At 50.9% G+C, this 24,100-nt stretch overlaps 11 protein-coding genes across 11 annotated transcripts; 6 read left to right on the forward strand and 5 right to left on the reverse strand.

The window, feature by feature from the left end:
* Nucleotides 1-315: 315 nt before the first annotated feature.
* pmt2 (uncharacterized protein) lies at nt 316-2,745 on the forward strand (the record flags this gene model as incomplete). Its single annotated transcript, XM_056660958.1, has 4 exons — nt 316-456; nt 534-1,217; nt 1,271-2,030; nt 2,096-2,745. 4 exons carry the CDS (start codon nt 316-318, stop codon nt 2,743-2,745), a joined length of 2,235 nt encoding a protein of 744 aa, XP_056526124.1.
* Nucleotides 2,746-3,054: 309 nt separating this feature from the next.
* On the reverse strand, nt 3,055-3,927 carry N7515_000215 (uncharacterized protein; the record flags this gene model as incomplete). Its single annotated transcript, XM_056660959.1, has 2 exons — nt 3,055-3,810; nt 3,859-3,927. The coding sequence occupies 2 exons, from the start codon at nt 3,925-3,927 to the stop codon at nt 3,055-3,057; spliced, it is 825 nt and encodes a 274-aa protein (XP_056526125.1).
* Nucleotides 3,928-4,303: 376 nt separating this feature from the next.
* Nucleotides 4,304-6,609, forward strand: N7515_000216 (uncharacterized protein; the record flags this gene model as incomplete). Its single annotated transcript, XM_056660960.1, has 2 exons — nt 4,304-4,316; nt 4,370-6,609. The coding sequence occupies 2 exons, from the start codon at nt 4,304-4,306 to the stop codon at nt 6,607-6,609; spliced, it is 2,253 nt and encodes a 750-aa protein (XP_056526126.1).
* A 462-nt stretch (nt 6,610-7,071) lies between these two features.
* On the reverse strand, nt 7,072-9,306 carry N7515_000217 (uncharacterized protein; the record flags this gene model as incomplete). Its single annotated transcript, XM_056660961.1, has 1 exon — nt 7,072-9,306. One exon carries the CDS (start codon nt 9,304-9,306, stop codon nt 7,072-7,074), a length of 2,235 nt encoding a protein of 744 aa, XP_056526127.1.
* A 751-nt stretch (nt 9,307-10,057) lies between these two features.
* Nucleotides 10,058-12,274, forward strand: N7515_000218 (uncharacterized protein; the record flags this gene model as incomplete). The annotated part of the gene is made up of 5 exons (XM_056660962.1): nt 10,058-10,499; nt 10,525-10,643; nt 10,703-10,853; nt 10,907-12,012; nt 12,074-12,274. 5 exons carry the CDS (start codon nt 10,058-10,060, stop codon nt 12,272-12,274), a joined length of 2,019 nt encoding a protein of 672 aa, XP_056526128.1.
* Nucleotides 12,275-12,697: 423 nt separating this feature from the next.
* On the reverse strand, nt 12,698-13,795 carry N7515_000219 (uncharacterized protein; the record flags this gene model as incomplete). Its single annotated transcript, XM_056660963.1, has 7 exons — nt 12,698-12,807; nt 12,862-13,176; nt 13,234-13,248; nt 13,324-13,337; nt 13,398-13,432; nt 13,537-13,556; nt 13,756-13,795. 7 exons carry the CDS (start codon nt 13,793-13,795, stop codon nt 12,698-12,700), a joined length of 549 nt encoding a protein of 182 aa, XP_056526129.1.
* A 564-nt stretch (nt 13,796-14,359) lies between these two features.
* On the reverse strand, nt 14,360-16,075 carry N7515_000220 (WD domain protein; the record flags this gene model as incomplete). The annotated part of the gene is made up of 2 exons (XM_056660964.1): nt 14,360-15,851; nt 15,915-16,075. 2 exons carry the CDS (start codon nt 16,073-16,075, stop codon nt 14,360-14,362), a joined length of 1,653 nt encoding a protein of 550 aa, XP_056526130.1.
* A 465-nt stretch (nt 16,076-16,540) lies between these two features.
* Nucleotides 16,541-18,565, forward strand: N7515_000221 (SAE2 C-terminal domain-containing protein; the record flags this gene model as incomplete). Its single annotated transcript, XM_056660965.1, has 1 exon — nt 16,541-18,565. The coding sequence occupies one exon, from the start codon at nt 16,541-16,543 to the stop codon at nt 18,563-18,565; it is 2,025 nt and encodes a 674-aa protein (XP_056526131.1).
* A 288-nt stretch (nt 18,566-18,853) lies between these two features.
* Nucleotides 18,854-20,171, forward strand: N7515_000222 (peroxisomal membrane protein PEX16; the record flags this gene model as incomplete). The annotated part of the gene is made up of 4 exons (XM_056660966.1): nt 18,854-19,007; nt 19,066-19,101; nt 19,155-19,995; nt 20,048-20,171. 4 exons carry the CDS (start codon nt 18,854-18,856, stop codon nt 20,169-20,171), a joined length of 1,155 nt encoding a protein of 384 aa, XP_056526132.1.
* Nucleotides 20,172-20,354: 183 nt separating this feature from the next.
* On the reverse strand, nt 20,355-21,380 carry N7515_000223 (ribonuclease H2 catalytic subunit RNH201; the record flags this gene model as incomplete). The annotated part of the gene is made up of 1 exon (XM_056660967.1): nt 20,355-21,380. The coding sequence occupies one exon, from the start codon at nt 21,378-21,380 to the stop codon at nt 20,355-20,357; it is 1,026 nt and encodes a 341-aa protein (XP_056526133.1).
* A 255-nt stretch (nt 21,381-21,635) lies between these two features.
* N7515_000224 (Cupin domain protein) lies at nt 21,636-23,765 on the forward strand (the record flags this gene model as incomplete). Its single annotated transcript, XM_056660968.1, has 4 exons — nt 21,636-21,697; nt 21,759-21,919; nt 21,981-23,150; nt 23,215-23,765. 4 exons carry the CDS (start codon nt 21,636-21,638, stop codon nt 23,763-23,765), a joined length of 1,944 nt encoding a protein of 647 aa, XP_056526134.1.
* Nucleotides 23,766-24,100: the final 335 nt, after the last annotated feature.

Here is a 24,100-nt window from a genome sequence, read left to right on the forward strand (position 1 = left end):
AACGGCTCGGGCTAATAAGTGGACTTGTTTATCCTCAGAGGCCACGGAACTCACTTCTCCTTCTTTCCTTGGCCCACTCTCTCTTGCTTCTTACTACACTTTTTCTTTTTGCTTCTTTTCTTTTTACTTGACTCTTTGCTTTCGGTGAATCCGTTAGCATTGCTCTTCTACCACTCATTTGCTTTGGAGGGATTGACTATGTCCTAGGCCCAACCTACCCTACTGTTATCGGTCTGGTCCCTCACCATCAATTGTTCTCGTTACTACCACACCCAACTCTATTGAACACGACTTTCTTTTCACCTCAAACACATTATGGCTGTCCTAGACACTGCCGTGAGCACAGGCGCCAAACATGATTCTGACCTTCGTCGGAGAAATGTCCCTGACACCAGCAAACATTTGACGGACTCAACTCGCCTGAACGAGCAAGATGGAAAGAAAGCTAGATTGCAGGTGAGAATAGCCGGGCAAACCCTCAGAATTCCCCGCCTAGCCATCCGCATGGATTGTTAACTAACACCCCATCATAGTCCCCCTCATTTCTCCATGTGCTCGCTAGGTGGGAACCGATAATTGCTCCCATCATCTTGACTGCCCTCGCCCTCTTCACCCGCCTCTATCAGATCGGCCGCTCCAACATTGTGACCTGGGATGAGGCCCACTTCGGTAAATTTGGCTCCCACTATCTCAAACGCGAGTTCTACTTCGATGTCCACCCACCCTTGGGGAAGATGCTAGTTGGCCTGTCCGGCTATCTTGCTGGATATAATGGGTCTTTCGAATTCAAGTCCGGCGAGAAGTACCCTGAAGATGTGAATTATACCTTTATGCGAGCCTTCAATGCTGCCTTTGGAATAGTTTGCATTCCTCTCGCTTATTATACTGCGCGAGAGCTGAACTTCCGCCGAGCCACAGTCTGGCTGATCAGCCTCATGGTACTTTGCGAGAACTCCTATGCTACAATCTCTCGCTTTATACTTCTTGATTCGATGCTGCTGTGCTTCACATTTACTACTACGATGTGCTGGGCCAGGTTCCATCGGTTGCAGCATGCCAGTTTCTCATTGGAATGGTACATCTGGCTTTGTTTGACTGGCTTGAGCATTGGATGTGTCTGCAGTGTTAAGTGGGTCGGTTTCTTCTGTACCGCTCTTGTCGGTCTCTACACTATCAATGACCTGTGGAACAAATTCGGTGACCTGAAGATGCCACAGGTGAGCGCGCCTCCTTCCAGTCCCATTCAGCTCAATTACTGATCATTTGACAGACTGTGCTTGCAAAGCACTTGGTTGCCCGAGTTGTGGGATTGATTGTGATCCCAGTCTTGGTGTACATGTTTTCTTTCTATCTGCATTTCCTGGTGTTGGCTAACAGTGGACCCGGGGATGCCCAGATGAGCTCCCTTTTCCAAGCAAACCTACGAGGTACTGAGGTCGGCAGAGACAGCCCTCTTGAGGTTGCAATTGGATCGCGTGTCACCCTTAAAAACATGGGATACGGTGGAGGGCTTCTCCACTCTCATGTCCAGACTTTCCCTGAGGGATCTATGCAGCAGCAGGTCACTTGCTACCATCACAAGGATGCCAACAATGACTGGTTCATCTACCCCAACCGCCAAGAAGCCGATTACGATGTCAATGCTGATTTACGATTCATTGGTGATGGCCATGTCATTCGGTTAATTCACGGACAGACTGGCCGTAACCTGCATTCCCACGCTATCCCAGCGCCCATAACTAAATCACACCATGAGGTCTCGGCGTACGGAAACATCACCATTGGAGACGACAAAGACCACTGGAAAGTGGAGGTGGTCAATGATGTTGCATCCCGCGACCGGTCTAGGATTCGGACACTCACTACGGCCTTCAGGCTCCGCCATCCGGTCCTGGGCTGTTATCTTCGGGCAGGAAACGTCAATCTCCCTCAATGGGGATTCAAACAAATTGAAACAACCTGCACCAAAGAAAACAAACCTGGTGACGTCTACACCCACTGGAATGTTGAGTCGCATACTAATGATCGCTGTGAGTCCCCCCTTTCTTCCCTCTGCCATTGATGAGCCTGATCAGACCCGCTGACTTATGCCTAGTGCCCCCTGGTGATCCTGGCTCTTATAAATCACCCTTCTTGAAGGATTTCATCCACCTGAATGTGGCCATGATGACGTCCAACAATGCCCTTGTTCCAGATCCCGATAAGCAGGATGACTTGGCTTCGAAGTTTTGGCAATGGCCGATCCTGAATGTCGGCTTGCGCATGTGTTCTTGGGATGACAGTGTCGTCAAGTACTACCTTCTCGGGAACCCCCTGGTCTATTGGGGAAGCACTGCCAGTCTAGGTGGATTTGGTCTTCTGTTCCTTTGGTACCTTTTACGCTGGCAAAGAGGGTACAAGGATCTCAGCAGCGAGGAAATTAGTCACATTCACTACTCCGGGTTGTATCCGGTCATTGGATGGGTCTTGCATTACCTTCCCTTCATCATCATGGCCCGAGTGACTTACGTCCACCACTACTACCCGGCTCTCTACTACGCCATCTTGAACTTCGGCTTCTGCATCGATTGGGTAACGCGGAGGATGAACCCCAGAGTTTCTGCGGCAGTGTATGCCCTGCTCTACGTGACCATCATCGGGTTATTCATCCATTTCCGAGCGATCGTGTTCGGGATGGAGGGCTCCAACCAGCAATGGAATCATCTGCGCTGGCTCCCCGGATGGAAAATTGCGAATGAGAACTGATTATGCGCCATTTTTTGTGACGGGGTGACCTTTGCTTTCTAGCTGGTGTTGATCTACCAAATTCTCGAATGGACTCTGCACACCTAGAGAGGAATTGTATCAGCCCATATAATTCTGCCTTTACTTTCACTGTCTATCTAACAATGATATCTGTAACGAATCGCAAAGTCATTGAAGCTACTCTGTGGCTGACAGTCATGGTAATGGTCACGCTCAATACCTTGGTAGTAGTGTAGATAATTATGAACATCAGAAGCCGTGTTGTCCAGCTTGGCTGGCACTATTAATACGAGCCCTGCTTGGGCGATATCAGCAACACCCCCCGGTCCAGCCATTGCCACCTTTGCGCATTGCATCGTCCATGCCCAATGTGATGGTTCTAGGCACTCCCGCGTTTGGTCCTCCTGAGGCACCGAATCCTTTCACGCCGCTCCGTCGATCATTGAGGTCATATGCTCCCATTTCAATGTTACGATAGATTCTCTCGGCAACTTCCAGAAACGCTCGTTCAACGCCATCCCCAGATTTGGCGCTGGTTTCAACATAACGAACCACATTATTCACGCGGCACCATTCCTCTGCCTCCTTCTCCGTAACCTGCCTTTGGTTTGACCCAGAAGCGACTCCCGTCAGATCGGTTTTATTACCAACTAAAATGACGACGATGCCATCTTCAGCTATTTGCCGTAGATCGTGCAGCCACTGGGTACATGATGTGAAGGTCGAGCGCCTGGATATATCAAAGACTAGAAGAGCCCCGGAAGCGCCTCGAAAGTACGACCGGGTGATGGACTTGTACGTCTCCTGCCCAGCAGTATCCCACAAAGAAAGTTTCATGCGCTTCTGACTGGGGGAACCTTGTGGCCTTCGTGGAGGGGTAGGAAGACCGGAGGTGACAGACGCTTCCGGGGATGCATCACCCGTCGTCGCCCTGGGAACAGGCTCATCGAGTTCAAGTTCTAGCGATGCCGGAGGACCAACTGGGACGATTCGAGATCCAAACTCAACTCCGATCGTCACATCATGAGATGGGGAAAAGCGGCCTTCACAAAGCCGGACAGTGAGCTGTTGTCTGATTAGCGGAGCTGAAGCTCAAAGATAGATGGCACTTACGCTGGACTTGCCGGTGCCAGAGTCGCCAATGCAGACAAGCTTAGCAATATAATCCCATGGCTGTGACATGGAGAGAGAGAGAGCAGATAAACCCAAGAATTAAAGATGAGGAAAGAAAGCGGAGATGATTACTTAGAGTTGGAGATGGTTATCAGCTGAGTCATCTATCTAGCCTGACGTGCCCGCATGACGCTTTTACCAGCGTGATCCTCCTACGACCGCAAGTCACTTCATCTCGGACTTTTCACCTTTCCTCTCTTTTTCCTTTAGGTTCGACATATCACAAGAAATACATTCCATCTCTCCCTCCCCTCTCTCTCTCTCTCTCTGTCCACTGCCTTCTCCCACCAATCCTGACCGTTTGATTCACTCCCATCTTTTAGTGGTTATCGGGTTATCACCGGCCTATCCACTCACCGTATTTTCCTTGTCGCAAGAACAAGCCATGTTCTCCGAATGTAGGCGCCGCGAGATTTTGGAAACTGGAACATATTGCTAACATTCCTCTTAGATGCTTCACGATTTCTTGCTCAGTCACAATCACGAATAACACCTCGACCAGACGAAGTTCAAAGGTCAGGTCGTAGCCGCCCTGGTCAACATCAAGGCAATCCTCGACATCCCTCATCGCGTTCTTTCTTACGACCTAGCGACCCTTATCGGTCGGGTGCATCCCAGATATCTCACTTTCCTTTTGCTTCCCGTGGTTCCGGTCAACATGCTCCTCTTTTCTTCAGTGCTACCGATGAATTTCGAGAGGAAGATGACGAAACGGAACGGGAACGCGAGATTGCTGATTTCTATGCTCTCCAACGGTCAAGGCGGCATTTCGGCGATAGCAACTTGAAGGACTCCTCTGAACTTGAGGACTCTGAACGTTCGGCATTCGACGAGGATAGTGCAATGTACGATGATCGTCCAGGCAATGGAAAAGGCATCAAGAGCTCATGGCGGGGAGATAAAGGTGTCTCTGCTGCTCGCCCATTCCCTATCGAATCTGTGGCAGAAACTGCAGAGCACGAAATAGTATCTACCAGTCCTAGCAGTAGCAAGGCTCGAGGCCACCTAGTTGATATTGGTTTGGTGGATTCCCTACGCACTGACAATGACGATGATCAGGCGTTGCCCGGTCCCGGTGCTCAGGACCCACCCGTGCAACGATTTCGAGTCCAGACTCCAACGGATGATCCCTCTGCGCCCAACATACTAGGGCCTGCAGTGGAGCAGACTGGGCTGTTGTCGTCAAATCGCCCACGACCGCCTAGCTCGGCGAGCTCATTCCCTACATCGATGTCACCCTTGGCCTCAGAGAACATGGTACACGACGCCTTTTGGGGTCAGTTGTTCTTGATATCTCTTGCGGGATTGTTTGCTTCGGCATTTCTCGTATATCTTCACACATCTACCCCATCTGGCGACAAATCAAGATGGGGCGATACAATATACATGACCGTTCATAGGTCTTTCTTTCTGCTCGCGATATACACGGTCGTATCTGTCCTCGTCTCTCTTCTCTGGTTGGCCTTACTACGATCCTATGTGCGACTGCTGGTCCACATGATTCTAGTCGCCGTCCCTACTATTTTATACTCTTTCTCCTTGTATTCTTTCATCTCAAGCTTCAAGGGACCATGGCATGGGATGAGTATCCAAGACAAGGCAATGAGATGGGGCTCTGTGGTTCCGTTCCTTGTGGCCACCCTGTGGATTTACAATGTTCTTCGCGGCCGCCAGTCTATCGGGAAAGCTATAGGGATACTGGAATTTGCCTGCCGAATATTAGCTGCCAATCCCGAGCTTCTTGCTCTTGGTCTGGGTGCCTTGGTCTGCGTTGTTTCCTGGACGTGGATATGGATGTTGATGTTCACTCGCGTGTTCTTGGGTGGTCATCTTGTCAGCTCAAGATCATTCATTATTGACGCGGGTAGCTGGTGGCTCGGTATCTATTTCGTTATGGTTTATCTCTGGTCAATCGGCGTCATCGCGGGCATCCAGCGTGCTGTCACGGCTGCAACCGTGAGCCAGTGGTATTTCCACCGGTTGGCCACACCCGCACCCACCTCCAGGCAAATCGTCCAGGCAGCCCTCGTACATGCTACCACGGCGCTCTTTGGCACCATCTCTGTGTCCAGACTACTGGGCTTACTGATCCGAGTTCCTCTTCTCGTGCTACCGGGCCGCATCTCCTCATTGCTCAGTCTGTTTGCCTATTCACTCATCCCCACCCCGATCACTTACTTGACCAATCCCCTTTCTCTTACCTATGCAGCGATTCATTCGCAGCCTCTTGCGGCTTCCTCCCGAGGCTTGAGCCAAATGACAATCCTTACCCCGTCAGCAGCCGCAACATCTCTACATTCCCGTTCCTTGCCTCGGTCCCCTGCGGGCTCGGGCACTCTTCTCTCATACAGGCTGTCCAAATTGATTCTCTATGCCGCCCGTTTCATCATGTCGTTGGCCTTAGGATTTGGTGGTTGGGTGACTACTGCTCGAAACCTAACAACCTTTGCTACCGGTGGCACCATTCGCGGTAGTCTCTATGCCTACGTGGTAGGTCTTATTGCGGGAACCATTGGCTGGACCACGCTGGGTGCAATGGAAGGTGTCGTCGCGGATATTGTAGATGCGGCCGTAATTTGCTGGGCAAGCGAAGTCGGTATCTATGGCAGAGAAGCTCGGTATTGTCGTGAGGCTGGCTGGCTCTTTGGAGACTCGCCGTCTCACTTCGGACATGAACATCAGGACGTTTAGGTCATCATTTCAATTTACCAAAGCCCCGATGAAAGAAGACGCTTTTAGGGCTATGACATGTGCACGGTATCTCTATATGAACGAGCGGTTATGATTCTCCCATACCATGATGTAGTAAACTTGCTGGCTTGGTGTAGAAGGTTGACCTCCCTCGGGACTCGGGAGACTGGGGCAACCCCAGAATATCCAGTTTGGACATAGATCTCAGATGTGCACAGATTCCAAGATACGTTCGTTCCTGTTGCAATAAGAAATGATTCATTTGACAACCCCCGTGGTATATTCGAATTGCAAATAGCTACATGAAAATCCAGTGCTCGTGGTATCATGACGGAAGGGAATGGGTGGGAAAATGATAGCTCGTGTGAAAAGAAGACAAAGAAAGCCCTCCTAGGACGCCAGATGAACGAACTCATTTTCGAACCAGGGGAAAGAAAGGGATGTCAAGCATAAGCTATAAAACTAAAGACCGAGACGTCCATTCCATTCCACCCGTTCTTTCGAGCACCATTCTTTGAGGAGGGACCAGCCGAAACGAACTACTTCAATGGGCGGAGTAGTGCCACAAAGTGGTAGAAAATAGCTTCCGGCATAGTCGCCAGCCTTGAGGGATGATCGGCCTCGTTCGGAATAATTTCGAGATCGTTGAGACCAGACCGTGGGAAACTCATGGCCAAGAACATCTTCAGAGAGACCCCGGCTGCCCTCTAGCCACAGTCGTTGGGAATCTTTGTAGAACTCAGGAAGACGGGTTTTGAGTTCCGAGAACTCCTTCCTGCTTCTTTTGTTCTCATCCGACATGGCTGCGTTGCCATCGCTCCCAGGCGTGGGAACTGGGGTGTGCTCCCCAGGAATTGGGCTGATGGCAAGGCGTTCGAGGTCGAGAGAGTGGATGGCAGTGAAGGAGATAGCTCCAAGCAGCAAGCAAAGACTGTTCAAGGCCGGGTAGGGCACACTGTTCTTCTTGACCACGCGCCAGTATGGTACAATAGACAGCCATGTAGAGGAATCTCCAACCTGGCGTGATAACGCCTTAGCCTGATCGTTCGCCACAAATGCCATGATAAAGGACAGCAACGCCTCAATGGCAGTCACAACAGCCAGCTTTTCATCAGTGGCCGAGGTTCCTTTCCTGGAGGTATGCCGTTCCGCTGCATGTTTCAATTCCCGACCAATTGTTGCAAATCTTTGCCACTCATCCCACCAAATTTGCCGTTCATTGCGCGTGCGACTCTCTGCTTGCGTTGGAGAAGCTTTTGTGACTGACCCAGGATCAACGTAATGACGTTTGTTGGCGGGATGAGGAGCTTTGGAATCAACCTCTCCAATATCGGTTCGTCGAGAGAAAGGGGGTTTCAAATTTTTCATCGGCGTGTCAGCAGTCACTTTGACCTTGTCATGTGCGATTGAATGGGAGGTCAGAGGTGGTTGAGGTACTGGCGTTCGAGGCTTTTCGGGTAGTCCTTTCAGCTCTTTGGTGCGATAGCCCTGGGCGCCGAGAGATCCATCGCTTTCATGCTTCTTGCTTTTCGAATCCGCGAGTGAGGGGTTCAAGCGCGATGAACCATCATCTTCACCCATCTTTCTAGAGTTAGAAACATCATCTCGGTCGGTATCCTGGCTGATCAGTGAATCTGACCGATGCGCTTTCCTTTTACCAGAAAATTTGAGCAAAGCTTCAACACGTTTCCGATTTGCTCTACCGTAGCGCAGTTTAGTGATAAGCTGCGCTCGTTGTATATTGGCACGGGGATGGTCGTTCAAGTGTTCATGGGCACTTGAGTCTCTCGCGGGCAATGTCTTTTCTGCTCGACTACTACGAGGCGGCGATCGGTCCTCAAGACGGGCCAATTCCTTTTCGATGTCCGGGGGAAGGGTAGGAGACAGCAACCGTGGAAGTCGAGGGCCACCCGACGTTGGTGGGAGAGTGGGCGACAGGAGTGCCGGTAACTTGGGTGTATGCGACTTCGAAGGACTGGAATCATGGCGGACCTCTTTCTCGGGAGATAGTCGCGGTTTCTTGGTGGGATATGCTTCCGGCTTTTTGCACCCCGAAGTGCTGAAATCAAGTTCCGAGCTAGACGGCCGTTTCATTCCCGGTTTTTCGGGAGAGAGATTCGGATGCGCTTTCGGTGGAATTCTAGGCAATCTGGTTCCGTCGCTACTCTTGGCTAGGTCCGAAGTTGTGGTATGTGGTCTCTCTTCGGATTTGGTGGAGTTTGATGCGCCTCGGCTACCAGCCTCAAGGCCCATGGGGGATGCGACAGCGCCACTGGTCTCTTGAGTCTTGTAGTCCTTGAGGCTGATCTTCTTCTTCGCCACGGTTTCTCTTGAACTGTCCCCGGCGCTTGGCGCCCTCGGTCGATCAGCCATCATGCGACCTGTCTCGTCCGACCAGTCCCCAACGGCCAGTAGTAATGAATCGGTGTCGTGGTGGGTCAAAAAGGTCATATATTGTAGTTGCTGCTCATCCAAGCTGAAGGGTCTGTCATGCCCTACAGCCCAATTGTTAGACGGCCGATCTCCCAAGCTAAAGGGGGTTTTTGTCGGGAAAGTGAGTAGATAAGGGACAGGCGGCAGGACCTCGTCAGAGAGGCGCTGCAATCGTTGATCAAGCGCTGCACGGTCCGGCGCGGGTGAACTTGCAGTTCGAGAAGTTATGGTGATGTGGGAATGGCGTTTCTCGTTCATCGACATCGCAGTTCGCCGGGGTCACGCCACGTTCTTCCACCAAAGATGCCAGTATCATACGCGCTTTACGCACAAGTCAGGTCAAAGCGTGTCCCCGAGCCCTGTCTCTCCAGTCAATACAGCGAGTATCCCGTCACAATGAGGGCATTGAGTCAAATAAGGGATGATAGATGTACAAGATCCGGCCTTGTTCAGAAGCCGAATACTGAGGGCATCCTATCACAGTCGCGCGTGGGGATTGATCCCATAACCCCTAGGATATTGAAGTTGCGCAATTGGAATTGGAGAATGGACAGTAAGAGAGAGAAGATAAAGGGCGGCTTGATCACAATGAGAGGGTGACCTCTTTCCATGAAGGAGCGAGAGATGGGAAATGTCCCCGGATGCAATGAAAGACTCGTCGAATTGGAGGTTACGTTGGGTCAATACGGTGCCTGTTTCTTATCTGCTTATCGTTGCCGTATTGTCTATTACAGCTATCGAAAATACATGTATGGATCTTACATTCGTTACCAGAGCATCTACTACTGTGTACTCCGTCCGTTACTAGTAACTACAGTAGAGGTACAACCGTACAGTACATCCTGTAACTACGATGTGGAACGACCAACCTTAGGTTCTTCCCCACGCGATTATTAACTAGTTAGTTAAGTAGCTGACATTATGTCATTCCTGGTCATGCCCAGGTGTGACCTCCCACAACTTTTATGTTCACCATTACTCTTAATTTCAATCATTTCCGGCTTGATAACTCTCTATGAATTTCCGAGTGCTGGCGTATTCAAGAAGGTATATGTTTTCACCGACCAGCCTGCGACCACCAGCACGGAATCGTTTGAATCAGATGGCTTCGCATCTTTCGACAGCCGGGATCTGTTCCTTGGCTGACTTGCCAAGAACCAATGTATTCACGTCTAAGATGCCCCCAGATCCAGCCTTTGATACCCCGGAATCCTCGCACAAAGCGCCGCGGGAAAGTTTAGGGCCTCGAATGGTCAAGGGAGCTCTGTTTACTTGGGTCCGCCCGGAGCCGACTGACGAACCAGAGCTACTAAGCGTCAGTATGAAGGCGATGAGAGATTTGGGATTGAAGCCAGGCGAGGAGCGCACGTCACAGTTCAAGGCCCTGGTCGCAGGCAACGAGATTTTTTGGAATGAGGAAAAGGGTGGAATCTATCCATGGGCCCAGTGTTATGGAGGTCAGTATAAATATTTTTATACAAGGGGGAGTCAAGAAGACTGACATGTACAGGGTGGCAATTGTAAGCCATATAAAAGCTCGAGATGCATCATTCAAACTGACAATACATAGCGGTTCATGGGCTGGACAACTTGGAGACGGGGTATGTTGATATAGACAAGAGCTCGGTGCAGCATGGATACTAATGACAGACAAACCTAGCGTGCAATCAGCCTCTTCGAGTGCACCAACCCGCAGACCAATACACGATACGAGTTGCAACTGAAAGGGGCAGGCAGAACCCCCTATTCACGTTTCGCAGACGGCAAAGCTGTCCTCCGGTCAAGTATCCGTGAATATGTGGTCTCAGAGGGTTCGTACGTCCGCTTGAAACACCGAGAATTGACGCGCTGATTAAATTGATAGCTCTTTCCGCCCTTGGTATACCAACTACGCGGGCACTTTCAATCACCTTAGCACCCAAAGCTAAGGTACTGCGAGAGCGTATTGAGCCGGGGGCTATTGTTGCAAGGTTTGCCGAGAGTTGGTTGAGAATTGGCACCTTTGACCTTCTTCGTGTTCGCGGAGATCGTGAGCTGATCAGGAAGCTTGCGACATATGTCGCTGAAGACGTTTTTGGCGGGTGGGAGTCTCTCCCCTCCATTATATCGCTGCGTGATCAGCAGTCGTCCTCGCAAATTGATAACCCCCCAAGGGGTATTCCTGGCGACCAAGTGCAAGAGCACCAAGATGTACAGGAGAATCGATTTGCTAGACTGTACCGAGAAATCGCTCGCCGCAACGCAAAAACAGTGGCCGCGTGGCAAGCATATGGTTTCATGAATGGAGTGCTGAATACTGATAACACATCGATCTATGGATTGTCGCTAGACTACGGCCCATTTGCATTCATGGATAACTTCGATCCCCAGTACACCCCGAACCATGATGACCACATGCTGCGATACGCCTATCGTAATCAGCCCAGCATTATCTGGTGGAATCTGGTTCGACTGGGAGAGTCATTGGGTGAGCTGATCGGGGCCGGAAGTCGGGTGGACGACGAGAACTTTGTGAACGATGGTGTGACGGAGGATTTCGAACCGGAACTAATCAAACGCGCCGAGACCATCATCGAGCGCGTGGGTGAAGAATACAAAGCGGTCTTCCTAAACGAGTACAAGCGCTTGATGAGCCGGAGGCTAGGACTCAAGACACAGGCCGATTCTGACTTCCAAACCCTCTTTTCGGAGATGCTGGATACCCTTGAAGCACTCGAACTAGATTTCAGTCACTTCTTCCGTCGGCTTTCGGGGCTGCCAATATCCAGATTGGAGACGGAAGAAGACCGAAGAGAAGCAGCGTCAGTGTTCTTCCATGCGGAAGGCTTCGGTGGCATCGGATACACCGACGCTACAGCTAGGGATCGCATTGCCAAATGGCTTGATAGCTGGCGGGCTCGCGTCCTGGAAGATTGGGGGCCTGCCAACGACGAGGAAAGACAACGGGACATGAAATCGGTCAACCCCAATGTAAGTACTGGTTCGGACTCGACCATCCGGAACTCGACTTTGATTGACCAATCAATGTTAGTTTGTGCCTCGAGGGTGGATTCTCGACGAGGTTATCGAGCGCGTTGAGCGCAAAGGCGACCGAGATATTCTGGACCGGATCATGCGAATGGCTCTGAATCCATTCAACGATGAATGGGGTCTCCACAAGGAAGAAGAAGAGCGTTTCTGTGGAGATGTCCCCAAGTACAAGAGGGCTATGATGTGCAGTTGCAGCTCGTAATCGACTTACATGTGCTATATGGATAGACGTTGAGTGTACGGCGTTGCCGTCATACTTTGAACCGGTTCAGATCAGTTTTTTCACATCATACGCGCATCCCACTGACATGTCGAAACGTGAGCCTGGAGAAAACCTAGAGAATCAAATTGTGCAGATACTCGCATTCGCACCTCGGAAGGCTTCCTACTGTCAAATTTATACGTGTTATCGTAAAGCCCAGGAAAATAACCAAACAATCCTAGGCAGGTAGGAAACATCACAAGCTAGATCATGTCAACCTTGTCCGGTGTTGATCTCTAATCATACATTTTTCAGGTAGTAAAAAAGAAGAATTCGTTTCGTGCATGCATGAAAAATGGTGCCCAACCTCAGGGAAATCGAAGAAAGATGTTGACCAAAAGAGCAATGCAATCAATAGACACCTCAGTTAGGGCAGGCGGACTGAACGTGGCCGGGTTGCTTGCACTTGTAGCACATGCGCTCACCCTTGGCCTCAGTAGGGCAGTCGCGGGAGACGTGGCCAACCTCGCCGCCTAATCATAGGTTAGCAGTAGGTCCCCAGCAGGGCAAATAACCGGTATACTCACAGTTGTAGCACTTCTGACCCTGAGTGCAGTCACGGGCCATGTGGCCGAAACCACCGCACGAGTAGCAGGTCTGCTGGCGACCACCGGCACCGGGGCCACCGAAGCCACCACCATAACCGCCACCGTAGCCACCACCGTAGTTACCACCCTGGGAGCAGTTTCGCGCAATGTGGCCGACCTGTCCGCACTTGTAGCATTCCTGAGAACCACCAGAGTAGCCGCTGTCACCGCCCTGGGGGCATTCGCGGGAAAGATGTCCGGTCTGGCCGCAACGGTAGCAGGACTTCTCCTTGGCGGGCTCCTGGCATTCACGGCCTTCGTGAAATGTCAGTCAGGTTCAGCGATACTTTAGAATGTCCGTCTTGAACTTACTCAAGTGACCTTGGCCTGTAGATTGAATTTATTTGATTAGCAATGTTCCAACCTCTAATCATTAACATTTTTCTTGGAATACAAGCATACCGTTGCAGTTGTAGCTATTGAGAAACTGGATTAGCTCTTGAAACGATATATCAGAGTGTTAGGAGAGGAATTACCAGGTAGGGTTTCCCTTCTTGGGGCAATCCTTGGCCTAAATAAAGCAAATAAGCCTCCAGACTTGAGAGTTTCTTCCTTTTCTTATTCAATGTCGCAAGCTGAATATTGAGATCGGACGACCTCAAGGGCCGTAATTACCTGATGAGAAGCTTCGCCACCTATCTCCAAGTTAGTAAATCACCCAGACCAGAGAAAATCCCCAAGTCGAGAAACAAAGAGGGATGAATCAGCCGCACGCAAGACCGCCAATTCCCCAAAATTTGAGCACCAGGAGCTGGAGCTTCAGGAATATGACGTATTCACATGGGTTTTCATTCGAATTTGACGAGCAGGATAGGAAAGAGAGCGAGAGCTTACAGTTGAAGCAGCCGCCGCGTCCAGCAGGGGGGAAATCCATAATGAATAAGTGATGGAAGAAAAGGACAGAAGTAAGATAAGCAAAAAACGAAGAAGAGAAGAAGAGTCGAAAAATAATTATTGTAGTGCGGGGGAAGAAATTCTTCCAAAGCTGACCGCCCTGACTGAGAGGGGAGTTTCAATTTTCACCTCTCTCAGTCTCTCTCTCTCTTCTGTAGGGAAAAGAGTATCCGCCTTCTTTCTCATCTTCCTTTCAGACTTTCAATCATGATATAATGATATAACACTTCCATTCTGAGAGTTTGACAAATCACTCCGAAATCGGATTCGTACAGTTAAATAGTCCTTCTCCAGGTGATTTGAAGTTTCTGTAAAAGTTCATTGAAAATAGGAGGGAAGAAAGAAGAAACAGAAGACTGCAAATACAAAGCAGATTTATATGCAACTCCCTTTGTCCTGCCCAGGGTCCCCCAGTCCTGGGTTGAGTACCTTGTGTGCTACCCGATTGATTGGTCAATGGGAGCTAACGTATGGGAATCATAGTAGTATTGCTCCTTTCATATTATAATTGGTTTCTCGCCAAATACGAGACTATATCAGAACATTAGGTGAAGTCGTAACATTCGAGTAGCTGCGTTCCCAATGATTTCTCTCGAAGGAGCAGTACTCGTTCGTCGTCAAACCCGACACATCCTGGCATGTGAGACAAAACACTTCCTAAATTGTGGGAGCTCGTAGTCGGCACCAGCCCTGGCTCAAGTTCTGGCTCTGGCTCGGGTTCTGATTTCAAATCCTGTTTGTTTTCAGGGCTGAGCTGAACGCTGTTCTCATCTTTAAAAGCTCTGCGACTGCCGAGGGAGGAGATCACCGTCTCTAGTTCCCATATTCGAATATCATCTCCTCGGGAACTCACTGAAACAGCTTTCCCGCGGTTGGTTACCTGAACGGCGGATACCGAAGAAGTATGACCCCAAAGCCGCCGGCCGCCTTGGACAAACAAACTGTCGGCTGTAGACACCACAAGGTACATGGTCAGCGTGTTGTCAGCATGGGACGTTAGCAAGTACGGGTGGGAATAGGACATAGAGGTTGGCGGCTGCTGATGTCGGATGAACGGTGCCCTAAGGCTATTGGGGAATTGGTCTTCGACCGACTCCGCTGCTGAGAATCGCGGTTTTCTGGAGTGAAGCGGCCCCAATCCATATTGGGAATCCACTGTAGTAGCCAATCGCGAATCAAGTTGTTGTCCATCCTGACCTAGTCGCAGCTCTTGAATTCCTAGGGACCACCCACAGCCAATGTGGAAGAAACTGTACACAATAGTAGCGACAATTTCGGACGGCGAAGGCCTGAGAGACAGTGTCATTGGCGCAACGATATTCTCTGCTTTGAGAGACGCAAGCTGGCGGAGCTCAGAGATCTCGGGGGCATCGCCTAATCCATGACTGCCTCGCTGCAGATGGTACAGTGTCAAGGCCTTGTGCTGGGACACTACCATGAGGTATGGGGATGAAAGGGCCATTGCGGTGATGGCAGCATCGTTGCAGCCAACGTGAGAAGATTGCCGCTCCAGCTTCGAGGTCCGCAGATTGAAAATGAAGAGAATGAGGCCGCCATTTTCTAGTCCGATTGAGATCTCGACCTTGTCTTGGATGTGGCTTACGGCCAACGCCGTCGGGGCTGCAGCCGATGTTTCCGACGGACTTGAGAAGGGAACATTTGCAAGACAACACGCCGAGTCTGTTGCAGTCCAAGCCCGGAGCCCATGAGTCAAGTCCGCTGTGAAAACAACCCCAGCGCAGAATCTGACCAGCGCAGGGGAGCATGGTGGCTGAGGAAACTCAACCTCAGTAAACCGACATAGCCCTTTGGACCAATTATGCCGGAGTCGGTACTGCCGTTTCCAATTGCCCTCCTGTGCCAAGTGGCCATGGTCAAACCATGTTGCGACTTTGGGCGAATAATCTGTTCTGGCCGGCATGACTGTGCGCCTGGCATTTGCGAGCCGACGGGCACGGGGGCGAACCCATTGCGAGTAGTATTGCCTCTTCCATAGCTCGGAGTCTCCACCAAGGGCATGGAAGCGACGAGATAACCTGGTTGTGGCAGCAAGTCAGTCAGAATCAGTAGAGAGGTAGATCGGAATTAGGAAAGCAAACCTTTGACACACGTTCAGAGACGAGACCGGGAGGAAAGAAAGGATATGGAGGAGTAACTCATTACTTAGACCAGACAGACGATCACGAGGCCCAACATTGTTCCGAGTGCGAATCCGTTTTTGGGGAGTATCAGAATCCCAGTCTCTGCACCGTTTTGACATCCTGGGACTCAGACTATCAAAATTGCTTATAGCTATTGTCCAGGAAATTGTGGGTGCTCGGAGGGAGACAGTGGATAAAGGGACATTGTGGGTGGAGTCAAATATTGGCCACAATGCCGGGGGACTTTGGATGTTTGTACGGCAGCCGTCACAATTGATTGGCGTCTACTCCGTGCATAGACATCTCAATTCCAGGACCGAGTCGAGAGTAAAAATGAGTATGAAAAGGTGAAAGCAAAATAAATAATTATTTCTTCAATCATAATCTAGATTGGAATATGAATTGACATACAGTACACAGTATATTACATGTTTCCGCCCCCTCGCCGTGACCTCCGTCTCGTCCTTATCATTGATAAGCTCACGTGTGCCCATTTGGTCGCGACGCGTCTCCACGCTTGTATTTGCGTGATCTCTCTTGGCGATAAGTCGGCTTATGCTCAATCGCACCCCAGAGACTTTACAATGGAAGTTATCAAGGAACTCCATGCTGCTGTGGCAGTTGCTTGTGAGGCTTCCTTCGATAATGCCTACAAACAGATGAAATCTCACCTTGGTTCGCACGCGAAAGAGACCGGAGTCAAACAGGCACTGGCCAGACAATCCCAGCTACAAACTGAGACCAGAATCCGCGAGCTTCAGGATGATATCGCCATACTCCAGAGTGAACTACAACAATATGAGGTTGATCCGCGAGACCTCGAGCTCCCCAAGGAATACGCCAATCTAGAGTCTGAATTTGATCCAAAGAATCTATGGGGAAGTGACCTGGATGATGACCACTGCGATGTGCAGAAATCTCGGAAGAGAGTCGAGGCCAAGTACACTGCCCTATATACCAATTTACAAACATTCATCCAAACTTGGAGCGGTCTCAAAACCCGCATATTGCAGCATAAAATGAAGCTACGGCGATGGGAACAGCAACTAGAGTGTGAAGAATTTTCGCTTGTTCTTAATGGCAAACGAGTCAAATTTCGCAGAGTGCTAAGCCCCATTTCTGACGAATTTGACGAAGGACACTCGCAGACCATCCAGGGCTCCTCGAGGAAGCGGCCAAGAGCAGAGTGCTCGACTCCTCCAGACAAAGCTACCAAGCTATCACACAAGGGGTCATGTGCATCTGAGGTGGACACAGCCGTCAAACTCGAAGATGACCAAACCCCAACACGCGCCCCGACACCAGAACCGGCTTCCACTCAGTCTAGCTCCCCTAGATCTGAAGTGGAACCGTCACGATTCCCTGCACCAATTCGCCCCCAGGCCAATGTTTGCCTGCAGCAGACGAGGCAGGGGCTTTCACCGATTCCTGTCAGAAACTCCGGACACACCCAGCCGGACATGAGCTCCGAGCGCCCTGCTGTTGTCAAGAATGAGTTGTTGTCCTCCAGCCCTCTTCGGACTTCAATACACCACAGTGAACAGCCGTTTGTCAGTACGCAAGATCTTGATGAGATAGGCGACAAAATACAAACACCCATGAAACGAAAAGCCCACCGTGATATTCAGGTTGCGAACACTTTGGAGACAGACAACAGCACAAACAACGCATGTCGCTCGAAGCGTATTTGGAACAAGTTGCCAGTTCAACGGGGCTCTATACTCCAACCAGTCGACGGCAATGCGCGCATCACCACCTCTGCACAAGGGTCTTCGACCAAGTGCCTTGAATATTTGGAGCGACGTGCCATACCCGCCCTGGCAGAAGATGGCGAGGATCAAAGATCTTCGAAGTTTAGCCCTGGCGTCAATCTTGGTCCCTCGAACACGAAGACCAATAGTGGGTGTGCACAAAGGCGTCTAGAAGATCTCCTTGAAAAGTCAGTTCCGCCCAAATCGGCACTCCACAACTCGACCAAGTGTTCCGGGTCCGCTACAAGGAAGGCTGTTACACCCGACTCTGACCAAACGACGTCTCGGAATGCGAGTGAATTGGTCCCGAATATAGATCCTGACGATGAACCATTCAGAGCAAGACCTCTTCGTTGCCTCGGGCTGGAACATTTCAAAATCAATCCGGCTAGAAACCAAGGGCTTGACTATGCATATGACACAGTCGTGCGAAAAAAGAATGAGCGCAAATGCATGTCGGGGTGTACTCGGCCTGGATGTTGTGGGGATCGTTTCCGAGCCATGGCCCGCGTTGGAGGCATCCCCGGTAAATCTGGGGCAGAACAAGAAGAAGATCGGGCGATACTAAGAGAATTCTTGGGCCCGAATTCGCAATTGCTCCAGAACCTGAGCGGCGAAGAGCGCGAGAATCTCCTGGTGGAAGCGAGAGCAAGGGCCTTAGCCAACCAGTATGGACGACATCGACACACCCACCAACGAGCTCAATCTCCTCCCGGGTTTTGGCGAACTGACATGCCAGACACGCAAGAGGAGGAAGATGACCTCGAAGCTGCCAAGAAGTTGGAACGCGAGAAGGTGGAGGAACGATATCGAGAGGCTATGCGCCCGGGGGGACTATGGACATGGGCGGATGAATAGGACGACTTACATCTCTGATCTACCCCAAGCATGCCTCATGCAGGACTGAAACATATTTGAATATCGGACTATCCTAGTGTATTATTTGTACAATGCATATCTATCAGTATTATATCGTACGCAGTACACAGTACAAGGCACGAAGGGTCAAATCGATGCGGCGCCATCCGAAAGCATCAGCCTCGGCCCAGGCGTCTTGGCAAATGCGGGACCACGTGCCCCCTGGTGACCCCGTCCTCCCCCGGATCTCGTTTCCTTCGCAGCTATCTCAACTTGCCTTGAAGAAAGATGAAAACTATTAGCGACACTCGGAATCCAATATCACCAGCTCTCTTGCAACCATCGAAATGGCTTTTGATCTATGAGGACTTTGTGACCAAGAACGCCAGTTCGGTTGGCCAAGTCGAGTCTGCGCTGAGGTCCTTGACTTATATCATCCCAGGTGAGATTGGACTGAGGTTGTTGTCTTCGGGGAACTTCTTGCCAATATAATCTACTAGGACGATACCGCGAATCAGAGATACCGTCAGAATGTGGTGAGTGTAACATTGCACTTACATTTGAGCGCGCCTGCTGATAGCCCCTGCAGTACACTCCGGTGTCCAGTTGTTATCCTTGTACCATGACTCCCTTGTTTCTCGAGTCATTGATCGACTTCCGTCGACTGTTTCTCGGCCACCACCCACCCCCCACTCCCGTTATACCAAGTATTGGACCTCTCGCTCTTCGCTGTATCGCCAGGTAGCGCTTGCACTGCAGATGCTCCAATACACCGAGCTTCTCTGGGAAATGGCAGCGCGGCGGCGTGGCCAGAAAACCCGTTGGCGGGTAGTTGTCTTTATCGAATTCGCAAAGGCAGTCTGCCGCTTGCTCCTTCTGCGATTGACCAACTCCAGGCCCCTGGTCAGCCCCCCACTTCCAGAGCGCGAGGTCGATCCCAGAACGACAGAAGATGAGGATGGACAGGGTGACTGGAACGGGATGGATACCCCGGTGAGCGAGCGGTCTTCAGACTTGAGTTGGACGATGCCTCGCACAGGACTATCCCTTCCATCTCTCCCAGACGCCAACGACGTGTCGAACTATCTTATCTCCAAAGTGCTCACAGCCGATGATATCAAACCCCCAAAGGCGCTTCTTCATCGGGCTACAGGACAAGGGCAACTAGCTGAAGTGCTATACATTCTTCGACCTGTCTTCTACGCCATGGCGATGCAAAAATGGAGTGGCGACAAGCGAAGCTGGCGGCCCTGGCTTCTCGGATTCGGCATGGAATATGGCTGCCGTCAACTCGCAAAGCGTGACTTCCGCGAAAGGGTTGCTGGCGGTCTTCGAGGCCTCACAGGGCTCGAGCGAGAAGAATTGAAGAAACGTGGATGGTCAATGGGCTGGTGGATGATGCGGGGCGCATTCTACGAGACTATCACCAAGTAAGAGCTCCAGCTGATCCAAAGTTACTTGAAGACTAACATTGGAAAACAGGCCCTGGATCCACAGTTTTACCGAAAAGATGAAAGGCAAGCCATTGTTGGATTTGGTGGGCAGTGTCGTGGAGGATTATGAATACCTTTGGGATAACTTCTACTTCTCGACCGCTACACTGTGAATTTCCGCAGATAGCCGAATACCTTCACCCATGATACCCATTATGTTTCCATATGACAACTCTTTTTACTAGTCTATCCTTCATTTGATTTCACTTTTGCTGTGCTTGGCTCAAGCCAAAGGGGTATCATTCATGTTTTATTAACGTTAATAGCTAATCCCATCACAAAGCGAGCATTCGTATTCAGAGAATCTCGGCTTGCCTGTGGCCATACCAATCTCGTAGCCCATCCTTATTTGTACTTTTACCGCCCGATGACAGTAAAAAGTCGTCAAGCCGCGGAGCACCTTCGTCCTCTTCCGCAGGCCAATCGACCCGTGCTCCGCCTTTCATTTCAAGCATCTCTTTCGCGGTGCCCCAGCTGAATCGGCACTCGTTGCCCCACCCAAACACAGGATCCATGGTGCGTCGCAGCCAGCCGACACATTTGGAATCTGAAGGATAGCCGCTTCCCCAGGTCTCGAGGGCCGGGCCCAGTGACTGCTCAGCCCGAAGCACAGCCTCATACATGATTTCCAGGGCCACATCACGCGTCACCTTGGCTGCCACACTAGCGGCACTGACGCAAGGATACAGGGAATCGGCCTTCTTGGCCACCGTGATCTTGAGAGATGGAAAGATCCGCTCCAATTTCTGTTGGTACGTCGCCGGGTTGCCAATCGTATCAATGTACACCTCTCGGACATCCACTCCCCGATCTTCGACCACCCCGCGAATAATCTCCACTGTCGCATCCATGGCCTGCGCGTTCAGGTTGTATACTGCGGTGGGTGATCTCATCATGCCGGAAGAGATGTCGCGGGCTGAAAGTACTTTGACCGCATACCCGCAAGATTCAAACAACGAGTCTCCAGGTGTGTTCAGCAGGTGCATCAGATTTGCTCGCACTGCGGGTGTGAGCACTTTGCTGTCGTCAAAGCTGTGCTGCTCGGTCAAGAGCGAGTGATGGAGATCCAGAGGAAGGTAGAAGGCGCCGTACACCATTGGCCCTAGCACTGGACCTCGGCCGGCCTCATCGACGCCCAATACGCACGGTGTACTCTCAGCAGTATCGTGAGTGCTGAGTGAGTTATTCTGAGGCGTAATTTTATTTGGACATGGCGTGTAGTACGCGTAGGATTCGCCGGAGAGAAGATGTTCAGAGATCACGCTAGGAGGAACGAAGGTGGAGGAATCCAGGGGAGGATTGATAGGGGATTCGTCTTCCATGATAGAGTATATAAGTTTGAATCTGTTTGTTTCGAGAAGTATTCAAGAGTGACGAGGTCAAAAGATTTCTTCGTGTTAAGTATGCACAACGCGTCGACTGTTCGGGATTAGCGGGTGGGCGCGTGTTGCTCTTCCCGCCCCAAATTCCGTCGCATTCCTCCCCTCCTCCACCTTTGTGTCTTCCACCCTTGCTTCTCTTTCTTCCCCTTGAGCTGGAACATTGATCACGATTTCTATCCTGGCTTAATTTCCAAGATGGCACGAGGGGTGGGAAAGCCCCGCGACTTCGATTACTCCAATGTCGGAACCAAAGGAAGGTGAGTAGACGTGTCACAGTTTCGGTATACTAGCCTGGCATCTTTACTAACATATGTATAGACGCACCGGTATGACTCTCAAAGAGGGTCGGCGCGACGAGCATGGAATGGAAGAAGTAGACGGCCTCTTCTCTTCTCCTGAGAAGTCGCCAGTCAGATTGAATGGATTTGAAGACGAAGATAACTCATCGGCTGGGTCCGAGATCATGTCTATAGATGAAGGTGCGCAAACTGGGGAACTCTCCCGTGGTCGACTAATCGCGCGCTCATGCAAATTATATAGGCAATGCGCCAGAGCCCATGGATTTCCTTAAAGGCGCCAACGGCCATCGTGCCTCGTTTCTCCCCCCGCCTGCCGCGCGCTCGCCGATGAAGTCCGGTCTCACTGGATCTCCCCGGAGGACGCCAGCGTTGCAATCGACTCCGGATCCCGAAGATCTTTCCCAGTCGTCCAGTCCGTCCGATGGTAAAGGTTCGGCTGTCGTGCGGGAAGAGTCGCGTCAAGATGTCTCTCCGTTATCTACTCGCTCCTTGAACGTGGGACGACCGAACCAGAGGAATGGCGTACGGCAGAAACCGATAAAGAAAGCCCAGATAGCAGCAGAATCTGAGCCTGCGGTCCTGCATGACTTTTCCGACTTTTCCGACGGTGACAGTGACGAGAATTCCTTTGCTGCAGTACAACCAGACTTTGGGGACGATCTGGAAGTCCAATCGGGTTCCGCTGCAGTGGAGGAGTTGCCTAATTCTCCCGAGCTGAATCGACCTGATCACGACGACAATTCATCTACGGCTGACTCGACTTCGCTTCAGGCAGAGCCGGTTGTGAGCAAGTCGACAACCAAGAGTGTGCCAAAGAATCCCAAGGCAAACAATCACCAGGCGAAACCTCCTGCGCCGCGCGGACGTCCAAAAGCTCAGCGCCGCGCCGCGGAAGACGAAGTCGATCCCCGGCCAACTAAAAAGCGCAACACCGCAGAAGCGGCACAACCCGTGCGACAACCTTTGGGGCCGGAATTGGATCGAGTTGTTGAGAACTATGCGAACCGCACCGGCCCTCTGAAAGGCCGAAGTCTATACATTTTGAAACGTGAGATTCCTACCGACAGTAGTGCGACTCACACTCGATCCGGGCGGGTATCAGTCCGACCATTGGCATATTGGCGAAATGAACGATGCGTTTTCGGTGATGGGGAGGCAGCTGAGGGACATCGATATCCTCTTTCAACCATCAAAGAAGTCATTCGCACCGAGGAGCAAGAGCCCACAAAGAAACCCAAGAAGGGAAAGCGCTCAGCGTCCCACAAGACCAAATCAAAGAAGCAAAAGGATGAATCGTCAGACGAGGATGAAGATGTCGATCTCTGGGAGAAAGAGGGCGGCGTTCTCCATGGCTACACGCTCAAATGGGATGGCAAAACGCAAACCAGTTCGAAGGAGGAGGAAGTCCTAGGTATGATATTTCCAATAATTCCATGTTTTGGTCCTCTGACTCACATTTTTGTCTCTCTATTCAGACATCGCATATGCCCCCTCAGGAATTGAGACTAGGGAGGTGAAGGATTCAACGTTCCGATTTGCGAAGCTGCTAAGCTCGTCGTTCATCGGGTCTGGAGTAGTAGAGCTCCCACCGGACGGGGTCAAGAAACCCAAAAACTCGAAAAAAATGCATATGGTCTTCTATGTCTGTCACGGGCGTGTTCAAGTGGATATCTCCGGGGTCCAATTCAGTGCCGGGAAGGGTTGTGTATTCCAGGTCCCTCGAGGTGAGCTTCATTTTATCTGTCTCGACACGTATCAATCTGTTGACGCCAGAATTCTCTTCTTAGGCAACTATTATAGCTTTGCAAACACTCACCGAAAAGAGGCCCGTCTGTTCTTCACGCAAGGCTGTGTTCCAGATGAGAGCGAGAATGGAAACGACACGCCGCAGATGTCTCAGGATGTTGTTCCTGAGAGCGAATTTGAAGCCGACACTGCTGCTGCTGCTGCTGCTGCTGCTGCTCCTGCCCCTGCTAAGAAAGGCAAGGGTCGTCCCAAGGGCAAGCAGAAGAAGACTGGCAAATAGACCATTTCGATGAGCTCTGCAATTCATTCTTCCCATCACAGGTATTGACGACGCGCCATGCTACCTCTTTTTCAATTACGTGGATACCCTGAAATAATCTTTATTCTGTCGGCGCGTCTGGTGTCATTTCATTGTCAATTGTTCTTCAGCGACTTGTTTCATGCTATTATCAGGGACTTGGGCATTGTTCTTTCGCCGTCCGGGTCTGCAGTTTATTGGGCAGTACCCGAATTGAGCGAATGAGGATTGGAAGACGGAGCCTCATTTATCCAAGGAGTTTGAAAATATATTCCACTTTTTTGGTATCTGTCTCTAGTGTGTATGTTCATTGGTTA

The sequence above is a fragment of the Penicillium bovifimosum genome, assembly GCF_028826915.1.
Source record: "Penicillium bovifimosum strain IBT 22155 chromosome Unknown utg000001l_segment0_segment0, whole genome shotgun sequence".
Lineage (NCBI taxonomy): Eukaryota > Fungi > Ascomycota > Eurotiomycetes > Eurotiales > Aspergillaceae > Penicillium > Penicillium bovifimosum.